The sequence below is a fragment of the Salvelinus fontinalis genome, unplaced genomic scaffold (genome assembly GCF_029448725.1).
Source record: "Salvelinus fontinalis isolate EN_2023a unplaced genomic scaffold, ASM2944872v1 scaffold_0008, whole genome shotgun sequence".
NCBI lineage: Eukaryota > Metazoa > Chordata > Actinopteri > Salmoniformes > Salmonidae > Salvelinus > Salvelinus fontinalis.
The window spans coordinates 322,788-349,469 of NW_026600217.1; the positions used below are offsets into that span (position 1 = coordinate 322,788).

A 26,682-nucleotide genomic window follows, 5' to 3' on the forward strand; every position below is an offset into this window, starting at 1 on the left:
TAGATATCCCCATAACAGTCTGTAGTAGATATCCCCATAACAGTCTGTAGTAGATATCCCCATAACAGTCTGTAGTAGATATCCCCATAACAGTCTGTAGTAGATATCCCCATAACAGTCTGTAGTAGATATCCCCATAACAGTCTGTAGTAGATATCCCCATAACAGTCTGTAGTAGATATCCCCATAACAGTCTGTAGTAGATATCCCCATAACAGTCTGTAGTAGATATCCCCATAACAGTCTGTAGTAGATATCCCCATAACAGTCTGTAGTAGATATCCCCATAACAGTCTGTAGTAGATATCCCCATAACAGTCTGTAGTAGATATCCCCCATAACAGTCTGTAGTAGATATCCCCATAACAGTCTGTAGTAGATATCCCCCATAACAGTCTGTAGTAGATATCCCCCATAACAGTCTGTAGTAGATATCCCCATAACAGTCTGTAGTAGATATCCCCATAACAGTCTGTAGTAGATATCCCCATAACAGTCTGTAGTAGATATCCCCATAACAGTCTGTAGTAGATATCCCCATAACAGTCTGTAGTAGATATCCCCATAACAGTCTGTAGTAGATATCCCCATAACAGTCTGTAGTAGATATCCCCCATAACAGTCTGTAGTAGATATCCCCCATAACAGTCTGTAGTAGATATCCCCATAACAGTCTGTAGTAGATATCCCCATAACAGTCTGTAGTAGATATCCCCCATAACAGTCTGTAGTAGATATCCCCATAACAGTCTGTAGTAGATATCCCCATAACAGTCTGTAGTAGATATCCCCATAACAGTCTGTAGTAGATATCCCCATAACAGTCTGTAGTAGATATCCCCATAACAGTCTGTAGTAGATATCCCCATAACAGTCTGTAGTAGATATCCCCATAACAGTCTGTAGTAGATATCCCCCATAACAGTCTGTAGTAGATATCCCCCATAACAGTCTGTAGTAGATATCCCCATAACAGTCTGTAGTAGATATCCCCATAACAGTCTGTAGTAGATATCCCCCATAACAGTCTGTAGTAGATATCCCCCATAACAGTCTGTAGTAGATATCCCCATAACAGTCTGTAGTAGATATCCCCCATAACAGTCTGTAGTAGATATCCCCCATAACAGTCTGTAGTAGATATCCCCATAACAGTCTGTAGTAGATATCCCCCATAACAGTCTGTAGTAGATATCCCCATAACAGTCTGTAGTAGATATCCCCATAACAGTCTGTAGTAGATATCCCCCATAACAGTCTGTAGTAGATATCCCCCATAACAGTCTGTAGTAGATATCCCCATAACAGTCTGTAGTAGATATCCCCCATAACAGTCTGTAGTAGATATCCCCATAACAGTCTGTAGTAGATATCCCCCATAACAGTCTGTAGTAGATATCCCCATAACAGTCTGTAGTAGATATCCCCATAACAGTCTGTAGTAGATATCCCCCATAACAGTCTGTAGTAGATATCCCCCATAACAGTCTGTAGTAGATATCCCCATAACAGTCTGTAGTAGATATCCCCCATAACAGTCTGTAGTAGATATCCCCCATAACAGTCTGTAGTAGATATCCCCCATAACAGTCTGTAGTAGATATCCCCATAACAGTCTGTAGTAGATATCCCCATAACAGTCTGTAGTAGATATCCCCATAACAGTCTGTAGTAGATATCCCCCATAACAGTCTGTAGTAGATATCCCCATAACAGTCTGTAGTAGATATCCCCATAACAGTCTGTAGTAGATATCCCCCATAACAGTCTGTAGTAGATATCCCCATAACAGTCTGTAGTAGATATCCCCATAACAGTCTGTAGTAGATATCCCCATAACAGTCTGTAGTAGATATCCCCATAACAGTCTGTAGTAGATATCCCCATAACAGTCTGTAGTAGATATCCCCATAACAGTCTGTAGTAGATATCCCCATAACAGTCTGTAGTAGATATCCCCCATAACAGTCTGTAGTAGATATCCCCATAACAGTCTGTAGTAGATATCCCCCATAACAGTCTGTAGTAGATATCCCCCATAACAGTCTGTAGTAGATATCCCCATAACAGTCTGTAGTAGATATCCCCCATAACAGTCTGTAGTAGATATCCCCCATAACAGTCTGTAGTAGATATCCCCCATAACAGTCTGTAGTAGATATCCCCATAACAGTCTGTAGTAGATATCCCCATAACAGTCTGTAGTAGATATCCCCATAACAGTCTGTAGTAGATATCCCCCATAACAGTCTGTAGTAGATATCCCCCATAACAGTCTGTAGTAGATATCCCCATAACAGTCTGTAGTAGATATCCCCCATAACAGTCTGTAGTAGATATCCCCCATAACAGTCTGTAGTAGATATCCCCCATAACAGTCTGTAGTAGATATCCCCCATAACAGTCTGTAGTAGATATCCCCCATAACAGTCTGTAGTAGATATCCCCATAACAGTCTGTAGTAGATATCCCCCCATAACAGTCTGTAGTAGATATCCCCATAACAGTCTGTAGTAGATATCCCCCATAACAGTCTGTAGTAGATATCCCCCCATAACAGTCTGTAGTAGATATCCCCATAACAGTCTGTAGTAGATATCCCCCATAACAGTCTGTAGTAGATATCCCCCATAACAGTCTGTAGTAGATATCCCCATAACAGTCTGTAGTAGATATCCCCCATAACAGTCTGTAGTAGATATCCCCCATAACAGTCTGTAGTAGATATCCCCCATAACAGTCTGTAGTAGATATCCCCCATAACAGTCTGTAGTAGATATCCCCCATAACAGTCTGTAGTAGATATCCCCATAACAGTCTGTAGTAGATATCCCCATAACAGTCTGTAGTAGATATCCCCATAACAGTCTGTAGTAGATATCCCCATAACAGTCTGTAGTAGATATCCCCATAACAGTCTGTAGTAGATATCCCCCATAACAGTCTGTAGTAGATATCCCCATAACAGTCTGTAGTAGATATCCCCATAACAGTCTGTAGTAGATATCCCCATAACAGTCTGTAGTAGATATCCCCATAACAGTCTGTAGTAGATATCCCCCATAACAGTCTGTAGTAGATATCCCCATAACAGTCTGTAGTAGATATCCCCCATAACAGTCTGTAGTAGATATCCCCCATAACAGTCTGTAGTAGATATCCCCATAACAGTCTGTAGTAGATATCCCCATAACAGTCTGTAGTAGATATCCCCATAACAGTCTGTAGTAGATATCCCCATAACAGTCTGTAGTAGATATCCCCATAACAGTCTGTAGTAGATATCCCCATAACAGTCTGTAGTAGATATCCCCATAACAGTCTGTAGTAGATATCCCCATAACAGTCTGTAGTAGATATCCCCCATAACAGTCTGTAGTAGATATCCCCCATAACAGTCTGTAGTAGATATCCCCCATAACAGTCTGTAGTAGATATCCCCCATAACAGTCTGTAGTAGATATCCCCCATAACAGTCTGTAGTAGATATCCCCATAACAGTCTGTAGTAGATATCCCCCATAACAGTCTGTAGTAGATATCCCCCATAACAGTCTGTAGTAGATATCCCCATAACAGTCTGTAGTAGATATCCCCCATAACAGTCTGTAGTAGATATCCCCATAACAGTCTGTAGTAGATATCCCCATAACAGTCTGTAGTAGATATCCCCATAACAGTCTGTAGTAGATATCCCCATAACAGTCTGTAGTAGATATCCCCCATAACAGTCTGTAGTAGATATCCCCATAACAGTCTGTAGTAGATATCCCCCATAACAGTCTGTAGTAGATATCCCCATAACAGTCTGTAGTAGATATCCCCATAACAGTCTGTAGTAGATATCCCCATAACAGTCTGTAGTAGATATCCCCCATAACAGTCTGTAGTAGATATCCCCATAACAGTCTGTAGTAGATATCCCCCATAACAGTCTGTAGTAGATATCCCCATAACAGTCTGTAGTAGATATCCCCATAACAGTCTGTAGTAGATATCCCCATAACAGTCTGTAGTAGATATCCCCCATAACAGTCTGTAGTAGATATCCCCATAACAGTCTGTAGTAGATATCCCCCATAACAGTCTGTAGTAGATATCCCCCATAACAGTCTGTAGTAGATATCCCCCATAACAGTCTGTAGTAGATATCCCCATAACAGTCTGTAGTAGATATCCCCCATAACAGTCTGTAGTAGATATCCCCCCATAACAGTCTGTAGTAGATATCCCCCATAACAGTCTGTAGTAGATATCCCCCATAACAGTCTGTAGTAGATATCCCCCCATAACAGTCTGTAGTAGATATCCCCATAACAGTCTGTAGTAGATATCCCCCATAACAGTCTGTAGTAGATATCCCCATAACAGTCTGTAGTAGATATCCCCATAACAGTCTGTAGTAGATATCCCCATAACAGTCTGTAGTAGATATCCCCCATAACAGTCTGTAGTAGATATCCCCATAACAGTCTGTAGTAGATATCCCCATAACAGTCTGTAGTAGATATCCACCCATAACAGTCTTACTGTGTATCTTGGAGCTACGGTTTCCCAGTCCACACCTCCTCGTCTTCTGACCCTGGAACAACCCGTAGTAGACGTGTCCGGTAAACTTGTCCAGTTCTGTACAGTTGGCGCTGACCAGCTCTGCCCCGGTACCGCACAGGATCCTCCCGCTGACCCAGCGCTCCGTCGCCAGGGCCACCATTAGCAGAGTGGCAGAGAGCACGCAGAGCAGAGTGGCGAAGGAAAAGGTCAAACGTTTCCATAACGACGGCATGGCGTGCGGTCTGTCAGGGTGCCTCGCTGAAACGCGCTGGGTTTGGATAAACAACAACAACAACAAAAATAACAACAAATGTCTTTACGTTCCACCTCCATGTCTATCTGTTCATGTCTTCATGCGGCGGCGGTACGGTCCTCTCCTCTCGTCTCCTCTCGTCTCCTCTCGTCTCCTCTCGTCTCCTCTCGTCTCCTCTCGTCTCCTCTCGTCTCCTCTCCTCTCCTCTCCCCTCCTCTCGTCTCGTCTCGTCTCCTCTCCTCTCCTCTCCCCTCCTCTCCTCTCCTCTCCCCTCGTCTCCCCTCGTCTCCCCTCGTCTCCTCTCGTCTCCTCTCGTCTCCTCTCGTCTCCTCTCGTCTCCTCTCGTCTCCTCTCGTCTCCTCTCGTCTCCTCCCCTCTCGTCTCCTCTCGTCTCGTCTCCTCTCCTCTCGTCTCGTCTCCTCTCGTCTCCTCTCGTCTCCTCTCGTCTCCTCTCGTCTCCTCTCGTCTCCTCTCGTCTCCTCTCCTCTCGTCTCCTCTCGTCTCGTCTCCTCTCCTCTCGTCTCCTCTCGTCTCCTCTCGTCTCCTCTCGTCTCCTCTCGTCTCCTCTCGTCTCCTCTCGTCTCCTCTCGTCTCCTCTCCTCTCCTCTCGTCTCCTCTCGTCTCCTCTCGTCTACTCTCCTCTCCTCTCCTCTCGTCTCGTATCGTCTCGTCTCCTCTCGTCTCCTCTCCTCACGGCATTCCCTCTCTTACAACTTGACCTTTGTATGCAGCGCTGCTTTTGAAGCAGAGCGCACGGGAACACCCCACGGGCATACCGAGGGTCGGGATCATCCCAGCCGGTCCGGAGTTGTTATTTCAGTCAGTGGTTGTTGGTCATAACATCAAAACACTGTGAACTGAAACAGCTTGTTGTGATACCTGGTAGAGAGGCTGCTGTTAAAAGCTGAGATCCAGTCTGTGTCGGTCAGATCAGAGGGATCTGTTACAGGAAGAAACTCTATCCCAGCATGCTGTTGGGCTGCTAGTCACTGGGTTACATGCTGCCCTACTAACACCCTCCTCCCTCTCTCTCTCTCTGTCTCCCTCTCTGTCTCTCTCTCTCTCTCTCTCTCTCTCTCTCTCTCTCTCTCTCTCTCTCTCTCTCTCTCTCTCTCTCTCTCTCTCTCTGTCTCTCTCTCTCTCTCTCTCTCTCTCTCTCTCTCTCTCTCTCTCTCTCTCTCTCTCTCTCTCTCTCTCTCTCTCTCTCTGTCTCTCTGTCTGTCTCTCTCTCTCTCTGTCTCTGTCTCTGTCTCTCTGTCTCTCTCTCTCTCTCTCTGTCTCTGTCTCTCTGTCTCTCTCTCTCCACCCTCCTCTCTCTCTCTCTCTCTCTCTCTCTCAATTCAATTCAATTCAATTCAAGGGGCTTTATTGGCATGGGAAACATGTGTTAACATTGCCAAAGCAAGTGAGGTAGATAATACACAAAAGTGAAATAAACAATACAAATTAACAGTAAACATTACACATACAGAAGTTTCAAAACAAGAAAGACATTACAAATGTCATTTTATATATATACAGTGTTGTAACAATGTACAAATGGTACACTCTCTCATCCATTCTTCACCCTCTCTCTCTCTCTCTCTCTGTCTCTCTCTCTCTGGATGTGTGTGTGTGTGTGTGTGTGTGTGTGTGTGTGTGTGTGTGTGTGTGTGTGTGTGTGTGTTAACCTTTAGCTGCTGTTTTAGTGTTGTAATAGATTGATTGATTATTTATTGATGAGACTTGACCTTTGATGCTCAGGGTTCCTGAACGATTTCACTTCCTGTCTGTCTGCCAGTCATACAGTACACAGTAATATACAGAAGACACTTCCTGTCTGTCTGCCAGTCATACAGTACACAGGAATATACAGAATACACTTCTTGTCTGTCTGCCAGTCATACAGTACACAGTAATATACAGAAGACACTTCCTGTCTGTCTGCCAGTCATACAGTACACAGTAATATACAGAAGACACTTCCTGTCTGTCTGCCAGTCATACAGTACACAGTAATATACAGAAGACACTTCCTGTCTGTCTGCCAGTCATACAGTACACAGTAATATACAGAAGACAGTCAATGTAGACTACTATCCTGTATAGACTACTATCCTGTATAGATTACTATCCTGTATAGACTACTATCCTGTATAGACTACTATCCTGTATAGACTACTATCCTGTATAGACTACTATATTGTCTAGACTAGTATCCTGCACTAGTATCCTGTATAAAATTATTATAATAATAATTAAGAATGGTGACCTTTGCGCGATCAGTTTCTCTTCTTTATAAGCTGTTTGTGTGATGTAGGATTTGTGAGATTTATTTGTATGTTGTTTTTGTCAGCAATAGTGTAATAGTGTAATCATTTGATTCTCTTTATTTATTTATATTTAGATACTACAATTTGTTTCTAGTTGTCTTTGTTAATTATATAATAAATATATTATATTTATATCGTGTTATGATTATTTATTTGTGTTGTTCTAAATGTCTGATTAAAAATTACATTTAGTGCAGAATGGTGCTTTATACAGGATAGTAGTTCACCCTCCTTCACTTCCATGTCTCCTCCTGTCTTCAGCTCACTCTGTTTACACTTTCTACCATTCTTCTTTAACAAACCATCTCACTTTTTTTCCGGGCCATTTTTAACAGACTCAAGCTCACAGTCTTCCTCCCTCTCTCAGACCTCCTCTGCCTCTCTTTTCCCTCCATTCCTTCCTCCGTATTCCAAGTATGATAACATGATATTACTGCACTTCTCCTGACATACATCTAGTTCTTGCTTTCTCAAGTACAATCAGCAGGAACCCATCGGGATGTCGCGCTCAACAGTACATATCAAATCAAATGTATTTATATAGAGGGACATCCCACTTATAATGCAGCTGCTTCATCTTGATGTTAATTCTTTATCAAAAGCTACCACGACACTTTTTAATTTCAAGCAAGCCCTGCTCTTCCAACCACCATCCCCGTCTCTGCAAAAGCTCTCCCCAAAATGTCACGTCACAGTGGGGCGGCCCATGTTAACATAGCCTTTTGTCTACTAGAGGCCTCTATCCTTCTCTATGGTGTCTGACTTCAGGTCATATTTATTTTTTATTTTATTTATCCGTTATTTTACCAGGTAAGTTGACTGAGAACACGTTCTCATTTGCAGCAACGACCTGGGGAATAGTTACAGGGGAGAGGAGGGGGATGAATGAGCCAATTGTAAACTGGGGATTATTAGGTGACCGTGATGGTTGAGGGCCAGATTGGGAATTTAGCCAGGACACCGGGGTTAACACCCCTACTCTTACGATAAGTGCCATGGGATCTTTAATGACCTCAGAGAGTCAGGACACCCGTTTAACGTCCCATCCGAAAGACGGCACCCTACACAGAGCAGTGTCCCCAATCACTGCCCTGGGGCATTGGGATCTTTGTTTAGACCAGAGGAAAGAGTGCCTCCTACTGGCCCTCCAACACCACTTCCAGCAGCACCTGGTCTCCCATCCAGGGACTGACCAGGACCAACCCTGCTTAGCTTCAGAAGCAAGCCAGCAGTGGTATGCAGTAGATGTATATGTAAACATAGCCTTTTGTCTACTAGAGACCTCTATCCTTCTCTATGGTGTCTGACTTCAGGTAGACGTATATGTTAATATAGCCTTTTGTCTACTAGAGACCTCTATCCTTCTCTATGGTGTCTGACTTCAGGTAGACGTATATGTTAATATAGCCTTTTGTCTACTAGAGTCCTCTATCCTTCTCTATGGTGTCTGACTTCAGGTAGACGTATATGTTAATATAGCCTTTTGTCTACTAGAGACCTCTATCCTTCTCTATGGTGTCTGACTTCAGGTAGACGTATATGTTAATATAGCCTTTTGTCTACTAGAGTCCTCTATCCTTCTCTATGGTGTCTGACTTCAGGTAGACGTATATGTTAATATAGCCTTTTGTCTACTAGAGTCCTCTATCCTTCTCTATGGTGTCTGACTTCAGGTAGACAAACAGTAGATGTATGTTTGTGTTTCTGGCGCTACGTGGTGACGGACCCACGGAAGTGACGCGCCTGTCTGCCAGCCGAGCCGTAGAACAAGATGGCGGACTCCTTAGCAGCGGCTCAGGGAGAGGAGAGCGAACCGGAGAAAGAGGGCAGGGAGAGACGGATGGAGGGAGGTAGTGAGAGCCGGGGGTCGAAGGAGACCTCCGAGGTGACGGAGACGCTGGGGTTTTACGACAAGAAGAAAGTCCAGAAGGACAAGAAACGGAGTCTGTCTGGTGAGTACTGAACCAGCACCTATGCCGGAGGAGAGCTCTCTGGTCTCGTTTCAAGCCCAGGTACTGGTTCAGGTGAGTGTGGACGGGGCTCCGTTCGTAAACAAACACAGCCGGCCAGCTAGCCACACCAGCCGGGTAGCCAGCCACACCAGCCGGGTAGCCAGCCGGCTAGCTAGCCACACCAGCCGGGTAGCTAGCCACACCGGCCCGGTAAACGACGGAGTTGTTGAGCCGCTACTCGTGTGGGCGGACTGGCGCTCCAACGTCACATTAAATTACGTTTTTACAAAAATACTAAAGTAATCACGGATTTCAGCATCCAAACAATAGTACGCAGTTAGTTACACAGCCAGCCAGCTAGCTAGCTAACGGTAGTAGTAGTAGTAGTAGTAGTAGTAGTAGTAGTAGTAGTAGTAGCTAGCTAACAGAACACAGCCAGCTAGCTTTGCAGGGTTACAGCTTGCCAGCTAACTAGCTTGTTGTAGCTAGCACCTAGACAGACAGAGGTACAGTGGGGACAGATTGAGGAGCAGTGTGGACAGCTGTAGATGGAGGGATTGAGGAGCAGTGTGGACAGCTGTAGATGGAGGGATTGAGGAGCAGTGTGGACAGCTGTAGATGGAGGGATTGAGGAGAAGTTACACTCTTAATAATTACTGTGTGTGTGTGTGTGTGTGTGTGTAGATCTGTCCCTAGTGAGGTTCATGGGGGCGGAGCTGACCCGAGGATACTTCCTGGAACACAACGAGGCTAAATACACAGAGAGACGAGAGAGGGTCTACACCTGCCTCCGCATCCCCAAAGAACTAGAGAAGGTACACACACACACACACACACACACACACACACACACACACACACACACACACACACACACACACACACACACACACACACACACACACACACACACACACACATCACCATTTCAGAACCACACAACACCTTGGTTGAGGTTGTCCCACTCTCTCCTGCTCTTCCTCCTCCTCCTCTTTCTCCTCCCGCTCTTCCTCCTCCCGCACTTCCTCCTCCCCCTCCCGCTCTTCATCCTCCCGCTCTTCCGCCTCCCGCTCTTCCGCCTCCCGCTCTGCCTCCCCCCTCTTCCTGCCCTTCCTCCTCCCGCTCTGCCTCCCCCCTCTTCCTGCCCTTCCTCCTCCCGCCCTTCCTCCTCCCGCCCTTCCTCCTCCCGCTCTTCATCCCCCTCCTCTCGCTCTTCCTCCTCCGGCTCTTCCTCTTCCGGCGCTTCCTCCTCCCGCTCTTCCTCCCCCCTCCTCCCGCTCTTCTTCCCCTCCTCCCGCTCTTCCTCCCCCTCCTCCCGCTCTTCCTTCCCCTCCTCCCGCTCTTCCTCCCCCCTCCTCTCGCTCTTCCTCCTCCGGGCTCTTCCTCCTCCCGCTCTTCCTCCCCTTACTCCTCCCGCCCTTACTCCTCCCGCTCTTCCTCCCCCTACTCCTCCCGCCCTTCCTCTTCCCGCCCTTCCTCCTCCTGCTCTTCCTCCCTCCTCCTGCCCTTCCTCCTCCCGCTCTTCCTCCCCCTTCCTCCTCCTCTTCCCATCCTCTCTCTCCATCCCTTTATTAAATGTCAATTCAAAGGGGCGTTATTGGCATGGGAAACGTGTTGACATTGTCAAGGCAGCTGAAATAGACAGTCAACATAGTGAATCTCTGTCTCTCTGTGTAGTTGATGCTGTTTGGCTTCTTCCTGTGTCTGGATGCCTTCCTGTACGTGTTCACTCTGCTGCCTCTCAGAGTCCTACTGGCCCTCGTCCAACTACTGACCCTGCCCTGCTGTGGTCTGAGGTAACACACCTACACACACCTCATCCAACTACCGACCCTGCTGTGGTCTGAGGTAACACACCTACACACCTCATCCAACTACTGACCCTGCTGTGGTCTGAGGTAACACACCTACACACCTCATCCAACTACTGACCCTGCTGTGGTCTGAGGTAACACACCTCATCCAACTACTGACCCTGCTGTGGTCTGAGGTAACACACCTACACACCTCATCCAACTACTGACCCTGCTGTGGTCTGAGGTAACACACCTACACACACCTCATCCAACTACTGACCCTGCTGTGGTCTGAGGTAACACACACCTCATCCAACTACTGACCCTGCTGTGGTCTGAGGTAACACACCTACACACACCTCATCCAACTACTGACCCTGCTGTGGTCTGAGGTAACACACCTACACACCTCATCCAACTACTGACCCTGCTGTGGTCTGAGGTAACACACCTACACACACCTCATCCAACTACTGACCCTGCTGTGGTCTGAGGTAACACACCTACACACCTCATCCAACTACTGACCCTGCTGTGGTCTGAGGTAACACACCTACACACCTCATCCAACTACTGACCCTGCTGTGGTCTGAGGTAACACACCTACACACACCTCATCCAACTACCGACCCTGCTGTGGTCTGAGGTAACACACCTACACACACCTCATCCAACTACTGACCCTGCTGTGGTCTGAGGTAACACACCTACACACCTCATCCAACTACTGACCCTGCTGTGGTCTGAGGTAACACACCTACACACCTCATCCAACTACTGACCCTGCCCTGCTGTGGTCTGAGGTAACACACCTACACACCTCATCCAACTACTGACCCTGCTGTGGTCTGAGGTAACACACCTACACACCTCATCCAACTACTGACCCTGCCCTGCTGTGGTCTGAGGTAACACACCTCATCCAACTACGGACCCTGCTGTGGTCTGAGGTAACACACCTATACACACCTACACAGCAACTGTCTCTGACCTGTAGAATAGCATTGTGCTATGTATTATTACGTAAATTAAACCCTGTTCAACTCATTCCAGGTGAAACTGGTTGAGAGAATGCCAAGAGTGTGCAAAGCTGTCATCAAGGCAAAGGGTGGCTACTTTGAAGAATCTCAAATATATTGATTTGTTTAACACTTTTTTGGTTACTACATTATTTCATATGTGTTATTTCATAGTTTTGATGTCTTCACTATTATTCTACAAGGTAGAAAATAGTAAAAATAAAGAAAAACCCTGGAATGAGTAGGTGTGCCCAACCTTTTGACTGGTACTATGTACACACTGTACATCTACTGTAAAAATGGGACCTGATGCCCCTCTGCTTGCCACTCGGCATTAAGGAGATAGACTGGGGGTCCTGAGATGGACTGGTGTCCTGTCCAGGGTGTGTCCTCTCCTCCACAGGGGGTCTCTACTGTGGGTGGGTGTCCCGGGTGGCGCAGTGGTCTAGGGCACTGCATCGCAGTGCTAGCTGCGCCACCAGAGTCTCTGGATTCGCGCCCAGGCTCTGTCGCAGCCGGCCGCAACCGGGAGATCCGTGGGGCGACGCACAATTGGCATAGCGTCGTCCGGGTTAGGGAGGGTTTGGCCGGTAGGGATATCCTTGTCTCAGTATGTAACAAAATGTTATAAAATGTATGCACTCTACTGTAAGTCGCTCTGGATAAGAGCGTCTGCTAAATGACTAAAATGTAAATGTAAAAAATGTCTCCTCTCCTCTCCTCTCCTCCAGGTCTGTGATGTGTTGAAGGGGGTTCATCATGCTAACTCTCCTCTCTCTCCTCTCCACCACAGGGGGTCTCCTCTCCTCTCCTCCAGGTCTGTGATGTGTTGAAGGGGGTTCATCATGCTAACTCTCCTCTCTCTCCTCTCCACCACAGGGGGTCTCCTCTCCTCCAGCCAGCCCAGGTCTGTGACGTGTTGAAGGGGCTCATCATGGTCTTGTGTTACGTCATGATGAGCTACGTGGATTACAGCATGATGTACCACCTGATCAGAGGACAGTCTGTCATCAAACTGTATATTATCTACAACATGCTGGAGGTAACACACTGAGACTAGGGCATGATGTACCACCTGATCAGAGGACAGTCTCATCAAACTATATATTATCTACAACATGCTGGAGGTAACACACTGAGACTAGGGCATGATGTACCACCTGATCAGAGGACAGTCTCATCAAACTATATATTATCTACAACATGCTGGAGGTAACACACTGAGACTAGGGCATGATGTACCACCTGATCAGAGGACAGTCTCATCAAACTATATATTATCTACAACATGCTGGAGGTAACACACTGAGACTAGGGCATGATGTACCACCTGATCAGAGGACAGTCTCATCAAACTATATATTATCTACAACATGCTGGAGGTAACACACTGAGACTAGGGCATGATGTACCACCTGATCAGAGGACAGTCTCATCAAACTGTATATTATCTACAACATGCTGGAGGTAACACACTGAGACTAGGGCATGATGTACCACCTGATCAGAGGACAGTCTCATCAAACTATATATTATCTACAACATGCTGGAGGTAACACACTGAGACTAGGGCATGATGTACCACCTGATCAGAGGACAGTCTCATCAAACTATATATTATCTACAACATGCTGGAGGTAACACACTGAGACTAGGGCATGATGTACCACCTGATCAGAGGACAGTCTCATCAAACTATATATTATCTACAACATGCTGGAGGTAACACACTGAGACTAGGGCATGATGTACCACCTGATCAGAGGACAGTCTCATCAAACTCTATATTATACCTGTACCTACAGCTTTTAATACCTCACCTGTACCTACAGCTTTTAATACCTCACCTGTACCTGCAGCTTTTAATACCTCACCTGTACCTGCAGCTTTTAATACCTCACCTGTACCTGCAGCTTTTCATACCTCACCTGTACCTGCATCTTTTCATACCTCACCTGTACCTGCAGCTTTTAATACCTCACCTGTACCTGCAGCTTTTCATACCTCACCTGTACCTGCAGCTTTTAATACCTCACCTGTACCTGCAGCTTTTAATACCTCACCTGTACCTGCAGTTTTTAATACCTCACCTGTACCTGCAGCTTTCATACCTCACCTGTACCTGCAGCTTTTAATACCTCACCTGTACCTGCAGCTTTTAATACCTCACCTGTACCTGCAGCTTTCATACCTCACCTGTACCTGCAGCTTTTAATACCTCACCTGTACCTGCAGCTTTTAATACCTCACCTGCACCTGCAGCTTTTAATACCTCACCTGCACCTGCAGCTTTTAATACCTCACCTGTACCTGCGTCTTTTAATACCTCACCTGTACCTACAGCTTTTAATACCTCACCTGTACCTACAGCTTTTCATACCTCACCTGTACCTGCAGCTTTTAATACCTCACCTGTACCTGCAGCTTTCATACCTCACCTGTACCTGCAGCTTTTAATACCTCACCTGTACCTGCAGCTTTTAATACCTCACCTGCACCTGCAGCTTTTAATACCTCACCTGCACCTGCAGCTTTTAATACCTCTCCTGTACCTGCGTCTTTTAATACCTCACCTGTACCTACAGCTTTTAATACCTCACCTGTACCTACAGCTTTTCATACCTCACCTGTACCTGCAGCTTTTAATACCTCACCTGTACCTGCAGCTTTTAATACCTCACCTGTACCTGCAGCTTTTCATACCTCACCTGTACCTACAGCTTTTCATACCTCACCTACAGCTTTTCATACCTCACCTGTACCTGCAGCTTTTAATACCTCACCTGCAGCTTTTCATACCTCACCTGTACCTGCAGCTTTTCATACCTCACCTGTACCTGCATCTTTTAATACCTCACCTGTACCTGCAGCTTTTAATACCTCACCTGTACCTGCAGCTTTTAATACCTCACCTGCACCTGCAGCTTTTAATACCTCACCTGTACCTGCAGCTTTTAATACCTCACCTGTACCTGCAGCTTTTAATACCTCACCTGTACCTGCAGCTTTTAATACCTCACCTGTACCTGCAGCTTTTCATACCTCACCTGTACCTGCAGCTTTTAATACCTCACCTGTACCTGCAGCTTTTAATACCTCACCTGTACCTGCAGCTTGTAATACCTCACCTGTACCTGCAGCTTTTAATACCTCACCTGTACCTGCAGCTTTTAATACCTCACCTGTACCTGCAGTTTTTAATACCTCACCTGTACCTGCAGCTTTTAATACCTCACCTGCACCTGCAGCTTTTAATACCTCACCTGTACCTGCATCTTTTCATACCTCACCTGTACCTGCAGCTTTTAATACCTCACCTGTACCTACAGCTTTTAATACCTCACCTGTACCTACAGCTTTTAATACCTCAGCTGTACCTGCAGCTTTTAATACCTCACCTGTACCTGCAGTTTTTAATACCTCACCTGTACCTGCATCTTTTAATACCTCACCTGCAGCTTTTAATACCTCACCTGTACCTGCAGCTTTTCATACCTCACCTGTACCTGCATCTTTTCATACCTCACCTGTACCTGCAGCTTTTAATACCTCACCTGTACCTGCAGCTTTTCATACCTCACCTGTACCTGCAGCTTTTAATACCTCACCTGTACCTGCAGCTTTTAATACCTCACCTGTACCTGCAGCTTTTAATACCTCACCTGTACCTGCAGCTTTTAATACCTCACCTGTACCTGCAGCTTTCATACCTCACCTGTACCTGCAGCTTTTAATACCTCACCTGTACCTGCAGCTTTTAATACCTCACCTGTACCTGCAGCTTTTAATACCTCACCTGCACCTGCAGCTTTTAATACCTCACCTGTACCTGCAGCTTTTAATACCTCACCTGCACCTGCAGCTTTTCATACCTCACCTGTACATGCAGCTTTTCATACCTCACCTGTACCTGCAGCTTTTCATACCTCACCTGTACCTGCAGCTTTTAATACCTCACTTGTACCTGCAGCTTTTAATAGCTCACCTGTACCTGCAGCTTTTCATACCTCACCTGTACCTACAGCTTTTCATACCTCACCTACAGCTTTTCATACCTCACCTGTACCTGCAGCTTTTAATACCTCACCTGCAGCTTTTCATACCTCACCTGTACCTGCAGCTTTTCATACCTCACCTGTACCTGCAGCTTTTAATACCTCACCTGTACCTGCAGCTTTTAATACCTCACCTGTACCTGCAGCTTTTAATACCTCACCTGTACCTGCAGCTTTTAATACCTCACCTGTACCTGCAGCTTTTAATACCTCACCTGTACCTGCAGCTTTTAATACCTCACCTGTACCTGCAGCTTTTAATAGCTCACCTGTACCTGCAGCTTTTCATACCTCACCTGTACCTACAGCTTTTCATACCTCACCTACAGCTTTTCATACCTCACCTGTACCTGCAGCTTTTAATACCTCACCTGCAGCTTTTCATACCTCACCTGTACCTGCAGCTTTTAATACCTCACCTGTACCTGCAGCTTTTAATACCTCACCTGTACCTGCAGCTTTTAATACCTCACCTGTACCTGCAGCTTTTAATACCTCACCTGTACCTGCAGCTTTTAATACCTCACCTGTACCTGCAGCTTTTAATACCTCACCTGTACCTGCAGCTTTTCATACCTCACCTGTACCTGCAGCTTTTCATACCTCACCTGTACCTGCAGCTTGTAATACCTCACCTGTACCTGCAGCTTTTAATACCTCACCTGTACCTGCAGCTTTTAATACCTCACCTGTACCTGCAGTTTTTAATACCTCACCTGTACCTGCAGCTTTTAATACCTCACCTGCACCTGCAGCTTTTCATACCTCACCTGCACCTGCAGCTTTTAATACCTCACCTGTACCTACAGCTTTTAATACCTCACCTGTACCTACAGCTTTTAATACCTCACCTGTACCTGCAGCTTTTAATACCTCACCTGTACCTGCAGTTTTTAATACCTCACCTGTACCTGCATCTTTTAATACCTCACCTGCAGCTTTTAATACCTCACCTGCAGCTTTTAATACCTCACCTGTACCTGCAGCTTTTCATACCTCACCTGTACCTGCAGCTTTTCATACCTCACCTGTACCTGCAGCTTTTAATACCTCACCTGTACCTGCAGCTTTTCATACCTCACCTGTACCTGCAGCTTTTAATACCTCACCTGTACCTGCAGCTTTTAATACCTCACCTGTACCTGCAGCTTTTCATACCTCACCTGTACCTGCAGCTTTTAATACCTCACCTGCACCTGCAGCTTTTAATACCTCACCTGCACCTGCAGCTTTTAATACCTCACCTGTACCTGCAACTTTTAATACCTCACCTGTACCTGCAACTTTTAATACCTCACCTGTACCTGCAGCTGTCATACCTCACCTGTACCTGCAGCTTTTAATACCTCACCTGTACCTGCAGCTTTTAATACCTCACCTGTACCTGCAGCTTTTAATACCTCACCTGTACCTGCAGCTTTTAATACCTCACCTGCACCTGCAGCTTTTCATACCTCACCTGCACCTGCAGCTTTTCATACCTCACCTGCACCTGCAGCTTTTCATACCTCACCTGTACCTGCAGCTTTTCATACCTCACCTGTACATGCAGCTTTTAATACCTCACCTGTACCTGCAGCTTTTAATACCTCACCTGTACCTGCAGCTTTTAATACCTCACCTGTACCTGCAGCTTTTAATACCTCACCTGTACCTGCAGCTTTTCATACCTCACCTGTACCTACAGCTTTTCATACCTCACCTACAGCTTTTCATACCTCACCTGTACCTGCAGCTTTTAATACCTCACCTGCAGCTTTTCATACCTCACCTGTACCTGCAGCTTTTAATACCTCACCTGTACCTGCAGCTTTTAATACCTCACCTGTACCTGCAGCTTTTAATACCTCACTTGTACCTGCAGCTTTTAATACCTCACCTGTACCTGCAGCTTTTCATACCTCACCTGTACCTGCAGCTTTTCATACCTCACCTGTACCTGCAGCTTTTAATACCTCACCTGTACCTGCAGCTTTTAATACCTCACCTGTACCTGCAGCTTTTCATACCTCACCTGTACCTGCATCTTTTCATACCTCACCTGTACCTGCAGCTTTTAATACCTCACCTGTACCTGCAGCTTTTAATACCTCACCTGTACCTGCAGCTTTTCATACCTCACCTGCACCTGCAGCTTTACACTGAGACACACACACAACCGACTAACCGCGTGTGTGTGTGTGTGTGTGTGTGTGTGTTCCCTGCAGGTAGACTAACTGTGTGTGGGTGGGTGGGTGTGTGTGTGGGTGTGGGTGTGGGTGTGTGTGTGTGTGTTCCCTGCAGGTAGACTAACCGTGAGTGTGTGTGTGTTTCCTGCAGGTAGACTAACCGTGTGTGTGTGTGTGTGTGTGTGTGTGTGTGTGTGTGTGTGTGTGTGTGTGTGTGTGTTCCCTGCAGGTAGCAGACAGGTTGTTCTCTTCGTTTGGGCAGGACATTCTGGACGCTCTCTACTGGACCGCTACAGAACCGAAAGAGAAGAAGAGAGCTCACATAGGAGTTGTACCTCACTTCCTCATGGCTGTTCTATATGTCTGTATCCTTACTTACTGAACCTAAAGAGACGGTATAGGAGTTGTACCTCACTTCCTGTCTGTATCCTTACCTATTGAACCTAAAGAGAGACTGTATAGGAGTTGTACCTCACTTCCTGTCTGTATCCTTACCTACTGAACCTAAAGAGACGGTATAGGAGTTGTACCTCACTTCCTGTCTGTATCCTTACCTACTGAACCTAAAGAGAGACTGTATAGGAGTTGTACCTCACTTCCTGTCTGTATCCTTACCTATTGAACCTAAAGAGAGACTGTATAGGAGTTGTACCTCACTTCCTGTCTGTATCCTTACCTACTGAACCTAAAGAGACGGTATAGGAGTTGTACCTCACTTCCTGTCTGTATCCTTACTTACTGAACCTAAAGAGACTATAGGAGTTGTACCTCACTTCCTGTCTGTATCATTACCTACTGAACCTAAAGAGACTGTATAGGAGTTGTACCTCACTTCCTGTCTGTATCCTTACCTACTGAACCTAAAGAGACGGTATAGGAGTTGTACCTCACTTCCTGTCTGTATCCTTACCTACTGAACCTAAAGAGAAGAAGAGAGCTCACATAGGAGTTGTACCTCACTTCCTGTCTGTATCCTTACTTACTCAACCTAAAGAGACGGTATAGGAGTTGTAGCTCACTTCCTGTCTGTATCCTTACCTACTGAACCTAAAGAGACTGTATAGGAGTTGTACCTCTTTTCCTGTCTGTATCCTTACTTACTAAACCTAAAGAGACGGTATAGGAGTTGTACCTCACTTCCTGTCTGTATCCTTACTTACTGAACCTAAAGAGACTATAGGAGTTGTACCTCACTTCCTGTCTGTATCATTACCTACTGAACCTAAAGAGACTGTATAGGAGTTGTACCTCACTTCCTGTCTGTATCCTTACCTACTGAACCTAAAGAGACGGTATAGGAGTTGTACCTCACTTCCTGTCTGTATCCTTACCTACTGAACCTAAAGAGAAGAAGAGAGCTCACATAGGAGTTGTACCTCACTTCCTGTCTGTATCCTTACTTACTCAACCTAAAGAGACGGTATAGGAGTTGTAGCTCACTTCCTGTCTGTATCCTTACCTACTGAACCTAAAGAGACTGTATAGGAGTTGTACCTCTTTTCCTGTCTGTATCCTTACTTACTAAACCTAAAGAGACGGTATAGGAGTTGTACCTCACTTCCTGTCTGTATCCTTACTTACTGAACCTAAAGAGACTATAGGAGTTGTACCTCACTTCCTGTCTGTATCATTACCTACTGAACCTAAAGAGACTGTATAGGAGTTGTACCTCACTTCCTGTCTGTATCCTTACCTACTGAACCTAAAGAGACGGTATAGGAGTTGTACCTCACTTCCTGTCTGTATCCTTACCTACTGAACCTAAAGAGAAGAAGAGAGCTCACATAGGAGTTGTACCTCACTTCCTGTCTGTATCCTTACTTACTCAACCTAAAGAGACGGTATAGGAGTTGTAGCTCACTTCCTGTCTGTATCCTTACCTACTGAACCTAAAGAGACTGTATAGGAGTTGTACCTCTTTTCCTGTCTGTATCCTTACTTACTAAACCTAAAGAGACGGTATAGGAGTTGTACCTCACTTCCTGTCTGTATCCTTACTTACTGAACCTAAAGAGAGACGGTATAGGAGTTGTAGCTCACTTCCTGTCTGTATCCTTACTTAATGAACCTAAAGAGACGGTATAGGAGTTGTAGCTCACTTCCTGTCTGTATCCTTACTTACTGAACCTAAAGAGAAGGTATAGGAGTTGTACCTCACTTCCTGTCTGTATCCTTACCTACTGAACCTAAAGAGACGGTATAGGAGTTGTACCTCACTTCCTGTCTGTATCCTTACCTACTGAACCTAAAGAGAGACGGTATAGGAGTTGTTCCTCACTTCCTGTCTGTATCCTTACCTACTGAACCTAAAGAGACGGTATAGGAGTTGTACCTCACTTCCTGTCTGTATCCTTACCTACTGAACCTAAAGAGACGGTATAGGAGTTGTTCCTCACTTCCTGTCTGTATCCTTACCTACTGAACCTAAAGAGACGGTATAGGAGTTGTACCTCACTTCCTGTCTGTATCCTTACTTCCTGAACCTAAAGAGACGGTATAGGAGTTGTACCTCACTTCCTGTCTGTATCCTTACCTACTGAACCTAAAGAAAGACGGTGTAGGAGTTGTACCTCATTTCCTGTCTGTTTCCTTACTTACTGAACCGAAAGAGAAGAAGAGAGCTCACATAGGAGTTGTACCTCACTTCCTGTCTGTATCCTTACTTACTGAACCTAAAGAGACGGTATAGGAGTTGTAGCTCACTTCCTGTCTGTATCCTTACCTACTGAACCTAAAGAGACTGTATAGGAGTTGTACCTCTTTTCCTGTCTGTATCCTTACTTACTAAACCTAAAGAGACGGTATAGGAGTTGTACCTCACTTCCTGTCTGTATCCTTACTTACTGAACCTAAAGAGACTATAGGAGTTGTACCTCACTTCCTGTCTGTATCATTACCTACTGAACCTAAAGAGACTGTATAGGAGTTGTACCTCACTTCCTGTCTGTATCCTTACCTACTGAACCTAAAGAGACGGTATAGGAGTTGTACCTCACTTCCTGTCTGTATCCTTACCTACTGAACCTAAAGAGAAGAAGAGAGCTCACATAGGAGTTGTACCTCACTTCCTGTCTGTATCCTTACTTACTCAACCTAAAGAGACGGTATAGGAGTTGTAGCTCACTTCCTGTCTGTATCCTTACCTACTGAACCTAAAGAGACTGTATAGGAGTTGTACCTCTTTTCCTGTCTGTATCCTTACTTACTAAACCTAAAGAGACGGTATAGGAGTTGTACCTCACTTCCTGTCTGTATCCTTACTTACTGAACCTAAAGAGACTATAGGAGTTGTACCTCACTTCCTGTCTGTATCATTACCTACTGAACCTAAAGAGACTGTATAGGAGTTGTACCTCACTTCCTGTCTGTATCCTTACCTACTGAACCTAAAGAGACGGTATAGGAGTTGTACCTCACTTCCTGTCTGTATCCTTACCTACTGAACCTAAAGAGAAGAAGAGAGCTCACATAGGAGTTGTACCTCACTTCCTGTCTGTATCCTTACTTACTCAACCTAAAGAGACGGTATAGGAGTTGTAGCTCACTTCCTGTCTGTATCCTTACCTACTGAACCTAAAGAGACTGTATAGGAGTTGTACCTCTTTTCCTGTCTGTATCCTTACTTACTAAACCTAAAGAGACGGTATAGGAGTTGTACCTCACTTCCTGTCTGTATCCTTACTTACTGAACCTAAAGAGAGACGGTATAGGAGTTGTAGCTCACTTCCTGTCTGTATCCTTACTTAATGAACCTAAAGAGACGGTATAGGAGTTGTAGCTCACTTCCTGTCTGTATCCTTACTTACTGAACCTAAAGAGAAGGTATAGGAGTTGTACCTCACTTCCTGTCTGTATCCTTACCTACTGAACCTAAAGAGACGGTATAGGAGTTGTACCTCACTTCCTGTCTGTATCCTTACCTACTGAACCTAAAGAGAGACGGTATAGGAGTTGTTCCTCACTTCCTGTCTGTATCCTTACCTACTGAACCTAAAGAGACGGTATAGGAGTTGTACCTCACTTCCTGTCTGTATCCTTACCTACTGAACCTAAAGAGACGGTATAGGAGTTGTTCCTCACTTCCTGTCTGTATCCTTACCTACTGAACCTAAAGAGACGGTATAGGAGTTGTACCTCACTTCCTGTCTGTATCCTTACTTCCTGAACCTAAAGAGACGGTATAGGAGTTGTACCTCACTTCCTGTCTGTATCCTTACCTACTGAACCTAAAGAAAGACGGTGTAGGAGTTGTACCTCATTTCCTGTCTGTTTCCTTACTTACTGAACCGAAAGAGAAGAAGAGAGCTCACATAGGAGTTGTACCTCACTTCCTGTCTGTATCCTTACTTACTGAACCGAAAGGGAGACGGTATAGGAGTTGTAGCTCACTTCCTGTCTGTATCCTTACCTACTGAATCTAAAGAGACTGTATAGGAGTTGTACCTCACTTCCTGTCTGTATCCTTACTTACTAAACCTAAAGAGACGGTATAGGAGTTGTACCTCACTTCCTGTCTGTATCCTTACTTACTGAACCTAAAGAGAGACGGTATAGGAGTTGTATATCACTTCCTGTCTGTATCCTTACTTACTGAACCTAAAGAGACGGTATAGGAGTTGTACCTCACTTCCTGTCTGTATCCTTACTTACTGAACCTAAAGAGACGGTATAGGAGTTGTACCTCACTTCCTGTCTGTATCCTTACCTACTGAACCTAAAGAGACGGTATAGGAGTTGTACCTCACTTCCTGTCTGTATCCTTACCTACTGAACCTAAAGAGACGGTATAGGAGTTGTTCCTCACTTCCTGTTTGTATCCTTACCTACTGAACCTAAAGAGACGGTATAGGAGTTGTACCTCACTTCCTGTCTGTATCCTTACCTACTGAACCTAAAGAGACGGTATAGGAGTTGTTCCTCACTTCCTGTCTGTATCCTTACCTACTGAACCTAAAGAGACGGTATAGGAGTTGTATCTCACTTCCTGTCTGTATCCTTACCTACTGAACCGAAGGAGACGGTATAGGAGTTGTAGCTCACTTCCTGTTTGTATCCTTACTTACTGAACCTAAAGAGACGGTATAGGAGTTGTACCTCACTTCCTGTCTGTATCCTTACTTACTGAACCTAAAGAGAGACGGTATAGGAGTTGTAGCTCACTTCCTGTCTGTATCCTTACTTACTGAACCGAAAGAGACGGTATAGGAGTTGTACCTCACTTCCTGTCTGTATCCTTACTTACTGAACCGAAAGGGAGACGGTATAGGAGTTGTAGCTCACTTCCTGTCTGTATCCTTACTTACTAAACCTAAAGAGACGGTATAGGAGTTGTACCTCACTTCCTGTCTGTATCCTTACTTACTGAACCTAAAGAGACGGTATAGGAGTTGTACCTCACTTCCTGTCTGTATCCTTACTTACTGAACCTAAAGAGAGACGGTATAGGAGTTGTACCTCACTTCCTGTCTGTATCCTTACTTACTGAACCGAAAGAGACGGTATAGGAGTTGTACCTCACTTCCTGTCTGTATCCTTACTTACTGAACCTAAAGAGAGACGGTATAGGAGTTGTAGCTCACTTCCTGTCTGTATCCTTACTTACTGAACCGAAAGGGAGACGGTATAGGATTTGTAGCTCACTTCCTGTCTGTATCCTTACTTACTGAACCTAAAGAGACGGTATAGGAGTTGTACCTCACTTCCTGTCTGTATCCTTACTTACTGAACCTAAAGAGAAACGGTGTTGGAGTTGTACCTCACTTCCTGTCTGTATCCTTACTTACTGAACCTAAAGAGACGGTATAGGAGTTGTACCTCACTTCCTGTCTGTATCCTTACTTACTGAACCTAAAGAGAGACGGTATAGGAGTTGTAGCTCACTTCCTGTCTGTATCCTTACTTACTGAACCGAAAGAGACGGTATAGGAGTTGTACCTCACTTCCTGTCTGTATCCTTACTTACTGAACCGAAAGGTAGACGGTATAGGAGTTGTAGCTCACTTCCTGTCTGTATCCTTACTTACTAAACCTAAAGAGACGGTATAGGAGTTGTACCTCACTTCCTGTCTGTATCCTTACTTACTGAACCTAAAGAGACGGTATAGGAGTTGTACCTCACTTCCTGTCTGTATCCTTACTTACTGAACCTAAAGAGAGACGGTATAGGAGTTGTAGCTCACTTCCTGTCTGTATCCTTACTTACTGAACCGAAAGAGACGGTATAGGATTTGTTGCTCACTTCCTGTCTGTATCCTTACTTACTGAACCTAAAGAGAAGAAGAGAGCTCACATAGGAGTTGTTCCTCACTTCCTCATGGCTGTTCTATATGTCTGTATCCTTACTTACTGAACCTAAAGAGATGGTATAGGAGTTGTACCTCACTTCCTGTCTGTTATCTTACTTACTGAACCTAAAGAGACGGTATAGGAGTTGTACCTCACTTCCTGTCTGTTATCTTACTTACTGAACCTAAAGAGACGGTATAGGAGTTGTACCTCACTTCCTGTCTGTTATCTTACTTACTGAACCTAAAGAGACGGTATAGGAGTTGTACCTCACTTCCTGTCTGTATCCTTACCTACTGAACCTAAAGAGACGGTATAGGAGTGTGTATCAGGTTGTATCAGTGTGTTTTCCTGAGTGTGTATCAGGTTGTGTCAGTGTGTTTTCCTGAGTGTGTATCAGGTTGTATCAGTGTGTATCAGGTTGTATCAGTGTGTATCAGGTTGTATCAGTGTGTATCAGGTTGTGTCAGTGTGTATCAGGTTGTGTTAGTGTGTTATCAGGTTGTATCAGTGTGTTTTCCTGAGTGTGTATCAGGTTGTATCAGTGTGTATCAGGTTGTATCAGTGTGTTTTCCTGAGTGTGTATCAGGTTGTATCAGTGTGTATCAGGTTGTGTTAGTGTGTATCAGGTTGTATCAGTGTGTTTTCCTGAGTGTGTATCAGGTTGTATCAGTGTGTATCAGGTTGTGTTAGTGTGTTATCAGGTTGTATCAGTGTGTTTTCCTGAGTGTGTATCAGGTTGTGTCAGTGTGTATCAGGTTGTATCAGTGTGTTTTCCTGAGTGTGTATCAGGTTGTGTCAGTGTGTTTTCCTGAGTGTGTATCAGGTTGTGTTAGTGTGTATCAGGTTGTGTCAGTGTGTATCAGGTTGTGTCAGTGTGTATCAGGTTGTGTTAGTGTGTTTTCCTGAGTGTGTATCAGGTTGTGTCAGTGTGTATCAGGTTGTGTCAGTGTGTATCAGGTTGTGTCAGTGTGTATCAGGTTGTGTCAGTGTGTATCAGGTTGTGTTAGTGTGTATCAGGTTGTGTTAGTGTGTATCAGGTTGTATCAGTGTGTTTTCCTGAGTGTGTATCAGGTTGTGTTAGTGTGTATCAGGTTGTATCAGTGTGTTTTCCTGAGTGTGTATCAGGTTGTGTTAGTGTGTTTTCCTGAGTGTGTATCAGGTTGTGTCAGTGTGTATCAGGTTGTGTTAGTGTGTATCAGGTTGTGTTAGTGTGTATCAGGTTGTGTCAGTGTGTATCAGGTTGTATCAGTGTGTTTTCCTGAGTGTGTATCAGGTTGTGTTAGTGTGTTTTCCTGAGTGTGTATCAGGTTGTGTTAGTGTGTATCAGGTTGTGTCAGTGTGTATCAGGTTGTGTTAGTGTGTATCAGGTTGTGTCAGTGTGTATCAGGTTGTGTCAGTGTGTATCAGGTTGTGTCAGTGTGTATCAGGTTGTGTTAGTGTGTATCAGGTTGTGTCAGTGTGTATCAGGTTGTGTCAGTGTGTATCAGGTTGTATCAGTGTGTATCAGGTTGTGTCAGTGTGTATCAGGTTGTATCAGTGTGTTTTCCTGAGTGTGTATCAGGTTGTGTTAGTGTGTATCAGGTTGTGTTAGTGTGTTTTCCTGAGTGTGTATCAGGTTGTGTCAGTGTGTATCAGGTTGTGTCAGTGTGTATCAGGTTGTGTTAGTGTGTATCAGGCTGTGTTAGTGTGTATCAGGTTGTATCAGTGTGTTTTCCTGAGTGTGTATCAGGTTGTATCAGTGTGTTTTCCTGAGTGTGTATCAGGTTGTGTGTGTTTTCCTGAGTGTGTATCAGGTTGTGTGTGTTTTCCTGAGTGTGTACCAGTTCTCCATGCTATCCTCATCATGGTCCAGGCCACTACTCTGAACGTTGCCTTCAACTCCCACAACAAGTCTCTACTCACCATCATGATGTCTAACAACGTGAGTACACACACACACACACACACACACACACTGAGACACACACACACACTGAGACACACACACACACACACTGAGACACACACACACACTGAGACACACACACACACACACACACACACTGAGACACACACACACTGACACACACACACTGACACACACACACACACTGAGACGCGCACACATACACACTGAGACAGACACACACACACACACTGAGACACACACACACACACACTGAGACACGCACACACACACTGAGACACGCACACACACACACCGAGACGCGCACACACACACACGTTGACACACACACTGAGACACACACACACACACTGAGACACACACACACACACTGAGACACACAC

General features: G+C 45.1%; 2 protein-coding genes across 2 annotated transcripts in view; one reads left to right on the forward strand and one right to left on the reverse strand.

The window, feature by feature from the left end:
• The window catches only part of clrn2 (clarin 2), a 9,741-nt gene extending 4,683 nt beyond the window's left edge, over positions 1-5,058 (reverse strand). Inside the window, exon 1 of the mRNA XM_055910415.1 lies at positions 4,530-5,058. Coding sequence (XP_055766390.1) covers positions 4,530-4,782 — 253 coding nt within the window. The 5' untranslated portion in view covers positions 4,783-5,058. The remainder of the gene's footprint in view (positions 1-4,529) is intronic.
• A 3,819-nt stretch (positions 5,059-8,877) lies between these two features.
• The window catches only part of LOC129842036 (transmembrane anterior posterior transformation protein 1 homolog), a gene marked incomplete at its 3' end in the record, with an annotated part of 39,110 nt that continues 21,305 nt past the window's right edge, over positions 8,878-26,682 (forward strand). Inside the window, exons 1-7 of the mRNA XM_055910412.1 lie at positions 8,878-9,067; positions 9,752-9,882; positions 10,745-10,863; positions 12,762-12,924; positions 18,335-18,473; positions 24,360-24,437; positions 26,217-26,314. Coding sequence (XP_055766387.1) covers positions 8,887-9,067; positions 9,752-9,882; positions 10,745-10,863; positions 12,762-12,924; positions 18,335-18,473; positions 24,360-24,437; positions 26,217-26,314 — 909 coding nt within the window. The remainder of the gene's footprint in view (positions 9,068-9,751; positions 9,883-10,744; positions 10,864-12,761; positions 12,925-18,334; positions 18,474-24,359; positions 24,438-26,216; positions 26,315-26,682) is intronic.